General features: G+C 33.6%; 1 protein-coding gene across 1 annotated transcript in view; it reads right to left on the bottom strand.

The window, feature by feature from the left end:
• Nucleotides 1-6787: 6787 nt before the first annotated feature.
• The window catches only part of LOC144966512 (uncharacterized), an 18986-nt gene continuing 11049 nt past the window's right edge, over nt 6788-14724 (bottom strand). Inside the window, exons 9-13 of the mRNA XM_078903134.1 lie at nt 13905-14724; nt 12035-12427; nt 10437-10709; nt 9301-9406; nt 6788-8631 (exon numbers count right to left, since the gene is read on the bottom strand). The exon at nt 13905-14724 is cut by the window's right edge and continues 905 nt beyond it. Of these exons, the coding sequence (XP_078759260.1) occupies nt 8521-8631; nt 9301-9406; nt 10437-10709; nt 12035-12427; nt 13905-14724 (1703 nt within the window). The 3' untranslated portion in view covers nt 6788-8520. The remainder of the gene's footprint in view (nt 8632-9300; nt 9407-10436; nt 10710-12034; nt 12428-13904) is intronic.

Raw genomic sequence — 14724 nt, forward strand, 5'->3', positions numbered from 1 at the left:
AGATTCACCGAAAAACACCAGCATGACACATGCACTCACGCACGTGAACATGTGGGTTTGTGCTTTTGTCATAGCACACTAGACTATGGGTATGGGGGTCAAGGCAAGGCAATTAGAGTACCCTTAGTAGAGTCTGGGCCAAGGCCTTTGTCTGTCATCCCTGTCCTTCACTCCCCATAGTCTCATGCATATCTCCACTGTGATGTGGTTGTCTAGCCAAGGTTAACAGGAAGCTGGGCTGTCTTTCTGGAGATATGTATTTATTAAAGGAGGATAACTAATAGATTAAATGTTTGTGTCGCTGAAGGGTTGTTCCCCTTCTGTTTTGGATAAGATCAACGTCAACCAGTGTATTTGGTCTTAATTTTATGGGGAACAATCATTCTTGTAGAAGAAAAGTTGGAACTGTGTTTTAAAGTTTATTTGAAGTGAAAGTTTATTACAGTGGTCTCAATTTATAAGCTTGATCCGCAGGAATCGGAATCACGTAGAGCATACTTAGAGCCCGACAATGCTTATAAACAGATTCAGAGGTTTTGTTCTCAGTCAAATGTCCTTCTGGTTCAATTAGTCAAAATATGTTTTCACTCTGGGTTTCAATAAATGTATGCATCTGATTTCATGTTTGAGACTTGTCATTGGCCCTTTATTAAAAAAAAAAACCCGTTTTCTTTAGGGGTTGCTTTTTAAAAAAGATAAGATACATTATGCAACGTCATACCGTTAGTTTGGGACAAGCATTAAAATGCTTGTAATTCCTTGTTATGTCTTTTTTCTAAAGAGAATTAAAATCATATATGTGAGCTTCTCTTTCTCTCACTCACAAATTTATCTGAATGTAAATACTTATGATTGATTACTTCTTTAACTTTATGCCTTTTAGTTCGCTTTCACCTCCCTCCTCCTCCTCCACCATCACCACTTTTTCCCACTTCTCTTCTATCTCATTCTTTTCAAGCTCTTCCACTACCGCCTCATTCTTCTTCTTCTTCATCGTCTTCTTCTTCTCCTTCTTGTCTATCTTCTTATTCTCCTCCCCCTACTTTTTCTGCTCTTATGCCACCACCATCATCTCTTCCTCCTATTTCTTAAGCCTCTGAGATTTTTAAAATATTTTTTTTTTTTTATCAAACATCATAATCTGTTTGTTCCAGGCTTTTAAATGTAATGTCATTTGTTTTGTTATAAGGGGAACACAAAATGTTAGCTATCAAATATTCTTTTGTAATTTATTGAGGCTTTACAATTCTTCATTTTCGTTTTCCATTTAATAGATTTTTAGTGGAATGTAATGAAAATAAAGTTTAGAAATCTAAAAGCGTTTATTTTTATTTGGATAACCTTTTGTGCATGCTAGTCTGTACTTCATGACCATGACGTCTTTTAAAGATAATTGTTTTCATTTTTCACCCTTGAATTTGTAATTTCGTTCTTTTATAGTGAAGCTGTGATATTTTTGCAATATTGTTTGGTTTATTAATATTTTTTAACTTCTCTTTTTCTTTTTACCATGCAATGTCTCATTTTTGTAACTTTTATACTTTTTACTGACTTACAAAGATGGCTTTTTGTCTTTTTTATTTTTTACATATATATAACTCAGAAGTTTAATTTATCAGGTTATAATACCTATAAAGACCCAGTGTGATATAGTGGTATAGCCGTGGCATGCTTACTCATTTCTTAGCTCTTGCCTGTGAAACGGACTATAGCGATTGTTTGCTACCTTTTGTATAGGACGCTACCTTGTGCCTATTTAGATTGATTTTTGTAATCTTGAAGGAAAATGATTTTCTGTTTTTTTTTCAGAAACAAAATCATTCAGAGTTAAAGAATGGTCTCATGATTTATTAGAGAGTGCCGGACTGCATTAGACTGGGTCTTGCCTTTAGTGGATGTAGAGAATTGTTTTTTAAATATTTGATATTTCAATTATAGCAGAAGACCGTTTGAAATGATGTTAATTCTGTGTGAAGTTTTGTTAAAAATAAAATTTATGAAATAAATTCATAATTTTCGCTTTTCTCTTATACTTATATATGTGTGGTTAGATTATGTACACTACACAAGCATTTGTAATGGTAAGGTTTGTTAAATCGACTGGTAAGAACTGTAAGAACCGATCACCTCTCAGAGATGAGAATAGACAGTAATTAATGACATCAAAAGCGTGCTATCTATACATGGAAAAATTTAACTGTATTTTGGATTGATATTTGATATAATTCTCTTTTCTTCTTAGACATTTTTTCTTTACCAATTGAGCCAATGGGAGTCACAATTAGATTGCAGTCTTAGAATAAATTAATGCCTGCATCACTTTTGGGTTACAGGCACTCAGAATAAGTAAGACAAAATGGATTGTTTTAATATCCTAATATTAACAAAAAGGAAAAGACACAGGGCCAGGCAGCAATCTATGACCCCTCCACTTCTTTTTTTTTTTTTCGTTTCTCTTGAATGATGGAATGCTGGGTTGGGTTCCTGACCTCCCATAGTGGGCAGGGGGGTACTTGCTGCATCTTCTATCCCCCTATATCTGTTTTCCAACTTGCTTTCTGTCTTTTTCTTGGAATGAGATTACTTGGTTTTGTCCTGGTCCTGGCCAGATGCCTTGGCTGAGAGGGAAACAGTCGAATGTATAGTTAATTTTGGGAGATGGTATTGTTTTTCCTTGTAAATCATCTCTCTGTTATGCACTGTATTATGTTTTCTTTATGTTGTATATGATTTGTAAAACATTTGAGTGTGCTCCTCTTAGTGGGGACCTGTGCTTGTGTCTGGATGAGACTTTTAGTGATCTCAAACTAAGTACTTTGATAATGTGCTCTTGGAATCTACATCTGTTTCTTATTTGAACCAATTCCTCCCTGTCTTACCTTTTCTTGGGTTCTTTAATTGTAATTCTAGAACTTTTTACTATCCCATTTTCTTCCTTTTTACTGGTGCTGATTTGACCTTAATGTGTTGCAAGCACCATAAAAACAAAAAGGAAGAAAGTGGGTTAGCAAAAAGTTCTAGAATTACAATTAAACCACCCAAGAAAAGGTAAGACAAAGGGGAATTGGCTCAAATAGGAAACAGATGTAGATTCCAAGAGCACACTATCAAAGTACTTAGTCCCACTATGCCCTATACAACAGGCATAGTGGGACTAACAAAACATCCCCGTTGTAGCTGAGTCCTGTTATATAGTTGCATATGGAATTTGACCACTGATTGTTTTTGTTTTCGTTTACCTCCACGCCGCCCCTGCCCGTACAGGTGGTATGAATGGAATGGGTAATCGTTGCTACACATTATGATTAGTTGTCGACGTATCAAAACAGCAAATGGATGGAGTGGAAAATGGCGATGAACATTTCTTCTTGTTTAAAATAGTTGTCATAAATATAAGAATGTTGTAAAAAGTCACTGATTAAAATCAACAAAAAATATCACATAAGATGCACTGTCCTTTTAAAAATATGAACATGTAAAAATTCCAATTGAATGTAAATTCCTTTCAATTAAAGATGTCAAATGAAACGGAGCAAACGACACAGCAGCCTATCAGCCGCAACACATCAACATCAACTCTAGCTGAGAGGGAAACAGTCAAATGTATAGTTAGCTTTTGGAGATGATATTTTTTTCCTTGTAAATCATCTCTCTGTTATGCATTGTATTATGTTTTCTTTATATTATATACGATTTGTAAAACATTTGAGTGTATTCCTCATAGTGGGGACCTGTGTTTGTGTCTAGATGAGACTTTTAGTGATCTCAAACTAAGTACTTTGATAGTGTGGTCTTGGAATCTACACCTGTTTCTTATTTGAACCAATTCCCCTTTGTCTTACCTTTTCTTGGGTGCTTCAATTGTAATTCTAGAACTTTTTACTATCCCATGTTCTTCCTTTTTACTGGCGCTGATATGACCTTAATGTGTTGCAAGTGCTGTAAAACCCTTAAAAACAAACAAAAACAAACAACGGTTAATTCTACCTTCCTCCTTTCCAACTGCACCACTGACAACCACGAAGTGCACTTCAAAATTCAAGTAGTGCACAGTCTCAGCCTCAGACTTCACATAGAGCTTCATCATCTCACTACTCATTGGGCATAGTTACCCATCAGTCAAGAGATGCACATCCCTCACTACACAACGTACACAGAGAAACGTCAATGGTACACACAATAACTGCAATTTGCTCTCTCCCACCTCATCTCCGCTCCCTATAAGTTATGTGTGTCATGTGTGCCTTCTTCTTTTCTTCTTGAGTACATAGTTTTTCTCAATTGGGTGCTAAGCTTCCAGCTCACACCCCCGTTGTTGCCGTGTTCCAAGAAATATTTCCCCGTTATAGCCATGCTTGCTTTATATGAACTATATAGGCCATAGAACAGGGATTTTAAAATTTCCCGTTGCAACTGTGGCCATTGTAGGCAAGCTGTACTGTATAAGACATATCTCTGAAACTCTCTTTTGGGATTCTGTTGAGTGTGTAACACAGAAAGGTTGAGGGAGAAGAAAAAAGAAATAGCCAAAAAGAAATATTCATTGTGAAATATTTATTTGTAATCAGTTTCCTTTGGAAACATGGGCACCCAAACCATAAGCCATCAACATGTGATCTTTTAAATAGTAAATCTGGTAAACAGTGAAAGATTAAGGATTGTAAACCGCCATCAATAAAATAACGAAATGAAATGAGATTCTGTTAACAGTATTTTATAATACTGCAAGTCAAAGAAACCCCTAATTAATGATATACTTTTTACAAATCTCAAATATTTGTACATTAGCATGAAGTCAATCAACCGTGTTGGGCTAAATGCAAGTGTGAACGCGTAATTGCGTGTGATTAAAATGGTTTTGGCATTTATTATTCTTTTTATTTGCCAAGTTGATTTTGGAGTTTTAATTCAATTATAATTTAATAAAAAAGAAAGGAAATCAAAAGGGATTTTTAAAATGCAGTATTATATTTAAAAAACTCGTTTCTTGAAACGATTCCATGGCATAATTTTTTCATGTGAATTTAAGCATAGGAAAAAAGAACTAAGTGTTCTTAATCATGAGTCTTGTTATTCACATGGAAATAATCGGGGAAAAAAGCAAAATGTGTATTACAGCAATGATAGATTATGAGTCCATAGTTTACATCCGGTTGACGGACTTGTACATTTGTACATGCAGGACATAAATGAATAAATAAATAAGTAAATAAATTACTTAATCAATAATAATACTAATAACAATAATAATATTAATAATATTAATAATAATAGTAATATTGATATTAATAATAATAATAATAATAATAATAATAATAATAATAATAATAATAATAATAGCAACATCATCAGTATATATAAAACTATAATTTGTATAATATTTACACAAAAGGTCAGCAGTTTAGTTTTAAAAGTTGAGCCACATGAGAGACTTCATTGATGTATAAACTTGAAGACAACGAACTCTGCCACTAACAGGACAATAAGATAGAGTCTGGCGTAGAACATTGGCATGAGATCCTTTCAAAAAAGGAAACGCTAAATGATTTCCAACATGCAATTACGCTCATAAAAAGCTGCTTTTCCTGAAAATACAGCTTACCACAAACCTTACAGGAACCTAGCAAGCCAGCTAGGACTTAGGCAAAAATCTAGACTTACAATTTCACACAAATGCAGAAGGCTGTGCAGCAGGGGGTATTAGACCATTTTATGCCCTTGTCTCTTGCCATTTTGATAAAATACAAATTATCAAATTGGGCGTTTATTAAATTCATTCACAGTTACGTAATCACATTGCCTCTAATCCCAGCAATTTTTATTGATCACATCATCTTCTAGATTAAATTTAAACCAACAAAGTGACTATTATAATATTGTACATCGAGAAGCATTTTGCTTGGTGAAGGTCACACCTTTCTTGAAGCTGCATTACAATTACAAGAGGAATCGATGTATTATTTGAATAGTTTTACTTTATTTTTAAAAAAATTGTTTGCTTGTTTCTCTCTCTCTTTTTTTTTTTTTACTTCAATTTGGTTTGTTGTTTTACTTCTTTTTAAAAATTAAAATCATTTTGGGTACACATTGAAAAGAGAAGATAACTATTTGCACCTACCATTTTGCTATAGAATGAGTCATCGTTTTCTTAAGCATATCCTTTCCTTTACTGTAAATACTAGAATGTATTATTAAGTTGGCCTGTTGTAATTTGTTCTTGTTAATAAAGAGAGTAGGCTAAACCAAAGAGGATGATTTAATTATCTGTGATGAAAACACTGTCAACAAGACAGTGAGTGCATGTGTTAACAAGACATTTACCAGCCCCACAGACTAACTGTTGCCTACTGAATTGCTATCCCTATCAGGCAGTAGAGGGTGGTTCCGAAATTGGGGTTTCTATACTTTATGTTTATTTAAGCCTAAATTATTTGGTAGAAATGAAATTAGCTTAAAGAAAATAGAGTGCAAATAAGGAAGAAAAAGTATGTTCCCAAATCACCAGATGACAGGGTTTGGAATTACTGAGAAGTGACAGGAGGGGTAAAAGTTGTAATATAACAATTAAATTTATATCACAAATGTTTATGACATTTCATAATTTTTTTACAGTTGATCATAAAAGAAAAAAAAAATCATTTGAATCACATTCAGCATAAAAATGGCTTTGGTCGCAAACTTTTCAAGAATATACAGTTCTCTCTAATGTTTGGCCAAAAAATCACTTACCATCTAATAAAGCATCATAAAAAATCCTAATATATATTTGCTTTCTCTCACTTTTATAAAAAATAATGTCATAGCCAACTTTCATTCAGCATACAGACCAATGTTTCATGTAAATCTTATAATCTTAAAAAATGAATGTCTTTTAAATAAAAGAGGTCTATCTACTTAAAAACCGGTGTCCACATAGCTCTGTCAAATAATTTTTTTATATATAGTCCACTTGTCCTTAAAACTTACCAAATATTGGATAAAACTATCCGATGAAGAAAATGCTTTATTTTGACTTGTGATTAAACTGTTCTTATTCATTAGACCGGATAAATGGGTGTTCCAGAGTTGAGCAGTTTGCAACTGAAACCATCTATTTTAAAGTTATCCTCAGCGGATTAGGAACATTAAAAATAACACATTCCTTGCAATAGAGACAAAAATTACAACTCATGCCTTTATCTATTCAAAATCAAAATCTAAATATATCGATCAATAAAATTTAAATTGTAAATTTTCAAACAGTATATATGTATGTATATAAACATTTTAAATCATTTTAAAAGTAATTTCTTAAAACATTGTATCACAGACCATAAATAATCATATACCTTTCTCAGAGTGTCAATTTACCTCAGTTCTCTATCTTTATATGTGTACAAAAAATGGAAATGACATAATAAAACCATGTGTTAAATGGAATGATAAATATTAAAATTTTCATTTCTCTTTTTTGCATGGTGTCCAACTTTTGAATTGCCATACAACAATATAAGCGAATAGCGTCCTTGAGCTGCTATTTTAAATCAATAAATATTCTAATCATTTACATGCCATCAGTTTGACTTTTAACATCCAGTGTATGCAAACTCCAATAGAAAGACAGAAAAATGACCAAAAATTGGTGTTCAGCAGAATGAGCATATCACGATAAATAATAAATATCAACATCAATGTCTTTCAGGTGTCCACCAAAAACGAATGAAAATGAACTTTGATGCACTGCTTGAGTGAAAAACTAGGAATTTGGTATATAAGGCCTAGATGGAACAAACAGAATCACATGATTTGGAACATTGGCGGTCTAGACACTTTAAAATCCCAATACTAAACCCGTTTGTTCAACCTTAAAAACCGTGATTAAGACAACATAAGAGAACATTTTTACCAGGGTGATCGTGACTCAAAATAAGAATTCAAGAGCATTATGGCAGTATAGCTGTATTGCGTAACTGTCAACTGAGGATGCCTCCAAAGAAAAAGAAAAATAGTTGCAAGATGGTGCATCTGGATAAACGTTTTGAAAAACTTGTATAACAAATTATCAATAATTCTTTCTCAGCTTATCATTACTTGTCCTATATTTACTCTGCCTTCTTCATTCACTATGTACGATAAATAACAAAACTTTGAATTTGACATAATTAGTTTAGTGAACGCATTTACTGAACTTTGATCCCAAAATAGAACAAGATAAATCAGGAGGCAGGTACGAACTATAATAATGCCTAAATAGATCCAGTTATGGTATCTACATAATCTCTCAGTTTCATTTGGCAATTTGTGCAGGTGAACCTAATTGCATTTGTAATGGTGAAAATTAGATTCAAATGATCAGAATCACATTTATTTTTCAGTTTAATGTTCATATTCCTCAGTAAAGGCATAATAAATTTGATTAAAATTCTCTGATTGAAACTTGACACAAACTTAAGATTTCAATGTCTGTTTCACCCCGGCATATTTCCTGATAGGGACAATAAGTTACACATGAAAGTGAGCCAGTCTAACTCCTATTTTATTTTAATTACTAGTGTTGTTGCTGTATCTTTTCATCTCGTCTTGAAGTGCTGTTATTGCCGCCACTTTCTGATTCAGAATGTCATTGACCTTTTTTAAATAGTCATCAAAACCCTGAAAAATGGAGAGAGGAAAAAAGTCAGAAGGAAAAATTATGTAAAAAAGCACTAAATGTCATCAATTAAACACAAATGCACTAATGGATTAGTAATACCAATGCCATCTGCAAAATCCAAGTCAAAAAATCGTCTTTATCAATCACAATGCCACAATTCCTTTTGCTTTATTCACTTGCAAAGTTGACCGAAATTAAAATGATTCATGAAGGTGATTAGAAAATTTGATAGCATACACCCATATCTCATGCCCGTATTTACTAGGAATGCTTTTATTATGAGTCATCATAGTTAACAACAGTCAAAACAGTAATCACACAATGCAGCAGCAACAACAGTGTTTACTCAAAACATCAACTATAAGACAATCAATTCAATCATCTGTATCGAGCTTGAGTGTGGGATCTACTGAGTGGATGAGGCAATTTACTTACACCTAGAGGATCAAGGTGTTGGCCATGCTCTCATCATTTTAGTTTTTTTCCTCGCCCAAAATTTAGCCCTTATAGTCCATTTTACGGCAATGTTCTACCTTTGACACTTGGGTTACCTTTGTCTTTTGTTGAGATAAACCAAAAAAAAAAAAAAAAAAAAAAATCCCTGAAGGATAAAGAAAAGGAATTTATTATCTATTAATTTATTTTTTAAAAATATTTAAAAGACATACCCTCCTGCCTGTAGCCTTCTTTGCATTGAGAAGCAAACGCATCTCGTACTTGCACAATGAAGTTATTGTAGCAAGTTGATCCTCATGCGCAGATACTAGGTGCAGTCTAGTTGAAAAAAAAATGAAACGACATAAATCATGAGAAAGATATATAGAAAGATATATATGCTTTATTCTTTTTCATCCAGTTATACGCGTGAAAGAAAGAGAGGAAGAGAGAGAGAGAGAGAGAGAGAGAGAGAGAGAGAGAGAGAGAGAGAAAGAAAGAGAGAGAGAGAGAGAGAGAGAGAGAGAGAGAGAGAGAGAAAATAAGTAGGAGTGAAATATCTGTTCAATGTTATAGTTATCATATAACGTTATAACAAGTGTAACTAAATGACAAATTGCCATATTTATGGACAATAAATATCTATTATTATTATTATTATTATTATTATTATATTATTATTAGAAGTCATAATTATAAAGAAGAACATAGTTATATCAAATCCTTTTATTGGTGAGAGTAACTGTACAATCTGACATAGAAAAAACAAAAGATTTTGTAATTCTTGCCATTTTAAATTCGAACTATTTTTCCCCCATTAGGTTCATTTCCGCATAATACAATTTTGCTAAAAAGTCATCTCTTTCTGTTATATTTAGATGTTATGTGGAAAGAACCACTTGAGCATTTATCTATTTTTAAAATAAATTAAAGTTGAAAAATAATGGATAAGCAATTTTCATAATATACCACAAGGTTTAATTACATAATTTTTCTAGTCTCACCGACCTCATAGAACATATTTACCGTAATTTACATTATTGAAAATAAATCCGTATTCTCATCTTTTAAATATTGTTGATTATATGAAAGAGTAATTTTTTTTATGATATATATTTATATATATTGCATGCTGTATATATTGTGCGCCTAGAGCTATATTGTATGGAAAAGGTGCTATATGAATAAATTACATATTTATTATCTATTATTATTATTTCTTGCTACAAATATATTCCACAACAATAAGATTTGTTTTTTTTAATGGATTACATATAAAAAATTTGTGGAAAATCTAGCAGTTATGAATATGGGATTCCAACGGCAATGTAGATATCAAGAAATAAAGAAAGCAGAGTCAAACTCAAACCTTGCGTCCATGGTGGCTTGAGACAAACCCTCCTGTACACCAGAATCCACAGAGCTGCCAATCCATGACATAGCAGAAGCCGTCACAGGCGTGGGCTGGAGGAGTGCAGAGGAGGAGGATGATATGTATGTAGACGGAGGGAATGATGCTGGACCCATCTCAGATGATAGTAAGGATTCTCTTGTATTCTTTGTTGCAGCGCTTGTGACGGGCTGTGGGTGAATGGGGGAGAAGACAGCCCCTGAAGCCAGTTTCTCGGTAACAATGGCACCTCTGAAATAAAGATAGAGGTAAATTAACATTATTTATTATTGGACAACTACTGAAGACTTGACTATTACCACCGACATAAAAAGAAAAAAAAAACTGAAAAATTATTCACTTGTTAAATTAATCTAATTCTTGCTAATTTTTAATACCATTTCAGTGATATATAAAGAATTGCTAATATTTTTTTACGATAACATTATTTAAAAAAAAACTGTATAACTGTAATAGATTTAAGAATATGTGATTTAGGAGATAATAATCTGACAACATTTTTTTTTTCAAAATAATAAACAACGTAAATACGATTCCAATACTTTCCAGCATAAGTTTGAAAGAGAAATGACGACAAGAAAGCTAGAAAAGCCGTGTTTTGTGTATATGATAAACAAATGCCAGCATCTCAACTTATTATATTAACTCATTGACAATGCATCAGACAAATACGTCCGACAGGCTAAGTTACACTAACACACACACACACACACACACATATATATATATATATATATATATATATATATATATATATATATATATATATATATATATATATATATATATATTCGGCAGGGTATTTATTGATTTTCCTATCACTGAGCATTTCTAATAGACATGAAAGTGAAAAATAAATGAATAATAATCAGTTGTTTTTGTTTTTCAGATGTTATTTTCAATCAAATAAATCAAAACTAATTACGGTAAAATCATTTACTTATTTCGCAAACCTTAATTCTACAGATTTCCCCAGAATTGTTTGTAAACAACTCTGTGATCAAGGTGAATCTACAATATCACTGAAGTATTCTCATGGAGGATGGTACAGGTGGTATATAATTCATTGTTTTCCTATAAAGACGAAGACAGGGATATTGTCCCTGTTACTGTATAATGGATTTGGTTTGTACAGAGATGATAATGAAAATTACCGCCCAAACAATAACGTTTTGAAATTTGTGGACATGATTATATTAAAAATATTTTTAAAATAAAAAAAATCACATTAGAGCAAAGCTGAGATCTGCATCTTCTAAATGCACAAACAGTTTTAATTTATTTATAGAAGTAAAAAAAAGCCTTGCTGTGGTAAAAAGGTTCAAAAGCTTGCATCACTGGAGGTTCACACGGGCTCTATATAACTCTTCAATAAATTAAAATTTCAATTTACCATGATTATTTTCAAAGATAATCACTGTTTCAAATTGACTTTTTTTTCAATTTCATTCTTCTCTCTCCTTGAAAGTAGCAATTAGACGTACAATTGGTAATTTCTAACTCATTATTGCAGTGTAGTAGAAAAAGTACAGCATAATTTGTTGTGTAGAACTTACTGAGTTTTTACACTTGTTTCTGACTTGGTATTTGGTCCAGGGAATTGAGCAGGCAACCACTGTTTACTCCCATCTAATCTGTGAATCACGATTTCCTTGGGCTTAGAGGAATCCTTTTCTTTAGGACTCATTTCATCTCCATGACCACCGCTTCCAGATGAATACCTCCTGAGGTCCTCCACTGTGGCTCCAGAAGGCTCTCCACGTCCAACTTGACTCTCAATGGAAACGTGATCTAGAGATGACTCAGAGTGGCTGTGATAATCCCTACCAGGGGAATTCAAACATAGGTTTTGTGACTTTGGAGACGTTTCCATTTCAGTATGGACAACTTTCATTCCTGACATAGTTTGAGGTAATCCAGTCTTTGGAGTGTGACCACGAGTGAGTTTCCTGACACATAAAAAAGACCAAATAGAAGAGCAACTCTAAAACATTAAAATTGAGGATAGTTTAAGTTTATACAGTAAAATTACTTTAAACCGAAAGATGCTAAACCGAAAAATACCTTAAACCGCAAAGAATTTAATAAATTGTACGAGTTTCTTCATTATCTTTGTACTAACTCTTACAATGAACCGAAATACTTCTAAGCAGGACTTTCTTTAAACAGAAACAACTTGAGAGCACCTTCCCTTTTTCTCTCTATATTTTTCTTCAAAAATTCGGGAAGGAGGCCACACGTAATAATGCCCGGCGATATTAAACAGAGCGTAAGTATAACATGAGGGTGATGGGTGGGGTGGAGGCAAACTCTTCAATCACTGCACTTGGGCTTGGCCAACACCACAATCGCACAGACTGGAAAAGGAAGACAGCGGGTGACTGACAGGCGAAAAATGAGGAAAGAGGGGGAGTTGGGGTGTAGAATAACGCAAGCGAGATGTTCTCGCTCGTGTGTTGATGCTTTGGAACTGACTGGATTTTCAACACGACGATAACTTACCATTGAAATTCCATTTCATTTCCACTTTGTTTAAATGTGTGTGAGGGGGGGGGGGGGGGGGGGGGGGGGAGGTTCTATGTAATTAGGCCTTTGAACCTAATGGCTTTTCAACAAAAGAGGGATGTGTAGTAGACAGCTTAGCATTGACACGTCTTTTCATTTCCATTTCACTTCACCTCTGAGTAGTTGCGCATCATTCATTATCAATTATCACACAAGAACTCTCGATCTTATTTTAGCTTTGCATTTTACTAAAAGATGTCTAAAAGAAAGCACTGTGCTTACACATTTGAGTTTAAAATCAAAATACTATGTGAAGTCGATGAAAACAAAATTGATCAAGACGGAGATATGTAAATTACACGGCATCCCGAGATTGAGAATATTACACATGTAGAAACACGCATGATACAAGAATTGCATAATAAATGACATGGTTCCTTCACTTCCCCAACTCTTTCAACAATTTTGAATTGAAAACGAAAACCCCCAAAAATATTTTTAAAAGACACAAAAATTATTCTTTTTAAATTAATGGTTATGAAGACGGCATTTATTCAACAACTCCATTTAAGGGGAAACCCATGATAATGATACGATTAAATGAGCAAATTCCTTAAATAGTTACTACCCTTGAAAAACATTGCAACACGGGAACTTACTTTAAACCAAAATGTCTTTAAACCGAAATGGTTTAGAAGGTCCCCAAAATTTCGGTTTAAAGTAATTCTACTGTATTTCAAAGTTTATGTTTTACATTTAAATCATAAGCATACACATAAATTAGGTAATAAGCACTTAAATAATCGTGTCAGGAATGTCATTAAGATATCATATAAATGATATTCTTGCATCCGGGGTACAGATGCTAATTTAAAAATGAACATGAAAAATATCTTTGCTCACAAATTCTTTATTACTCACTTTGAAATGTTCTGTGGATCAGGCAATGTGTGTTTTTTACGTTGCATACTAAGAGCAAGCATTGGGTCACTCCTTTCTTTCCTCATTCCCGTCCTAGACTCTCCACTTCCATGTTGATTTTTGGCCGGGCCTTGGTCAGACTGGGAAGCTCTGATGCTGTCTGTGGAGTCATCACTAACTTCACCTGTGGGTGACTGAGAAGCTCGTCTGCGACGCTGGCGAGTTTCAGAAGACAATTCCAATGGTGGATGGGGTTTTGGACCTTGATAGTGTACTGTATTATCAGACATGGGGGATGAAGATGTGTGAGAATTGTTTTGCTGTTCAAGAGTGTGATGACTTAAGGACCCTTGCTGACTCTGCTGAGGCTCGTAAAAATTGGAAGGAGAATTGGCAGTAGGGTTTTTAGCATTTGAATATTCTCGTCTCACTCTTTCTGCATTTCTTGAGAATGGCTCTTCTGTTTGTAGAGATTCAGTTCTATGGATTTGTCTGTCATTTGATGGCTTATTTATATTATTTGACTTTGAACGATCTGATTGGGATAATGATGGACGTTGAGTAAATTTTGTGAGATCACTGCTATTGGCTGGTAATGGGATCATTAAATTCTTATTCATGAGGACTAGACTTCCAGCTTGTGGCACTGTTAAAGTTTCTCTAGGTTTTGAATTAGTGGTGGTTTGGGCAAGATTGTTAAGTGCTGGCGATGCTTCATTATTCTTAATAGAACCCTCTGCAAGCATTTCCTCCTCGTCCATGCTGTCACTGCTGAGAAGTTCACAAAAGTTGGATTTTTTGGGAAATGTTGGAGAATGCT

Source organism: Berghia stephanieae, chromosome 2 (genome assembly GCF_034508935.2).
Source record: "Berghia stephanieae isolate SIO BIC M18660-M18661 chromosome 2, UCSD_Bste_1.3, whole genome shotgun sequence".
NCBI lineage: Eukaryota > Metazoa > Mollusca > Gastropoda > Nudibranchia > Aeolidiidae > Berghia > Berghia stephanieae.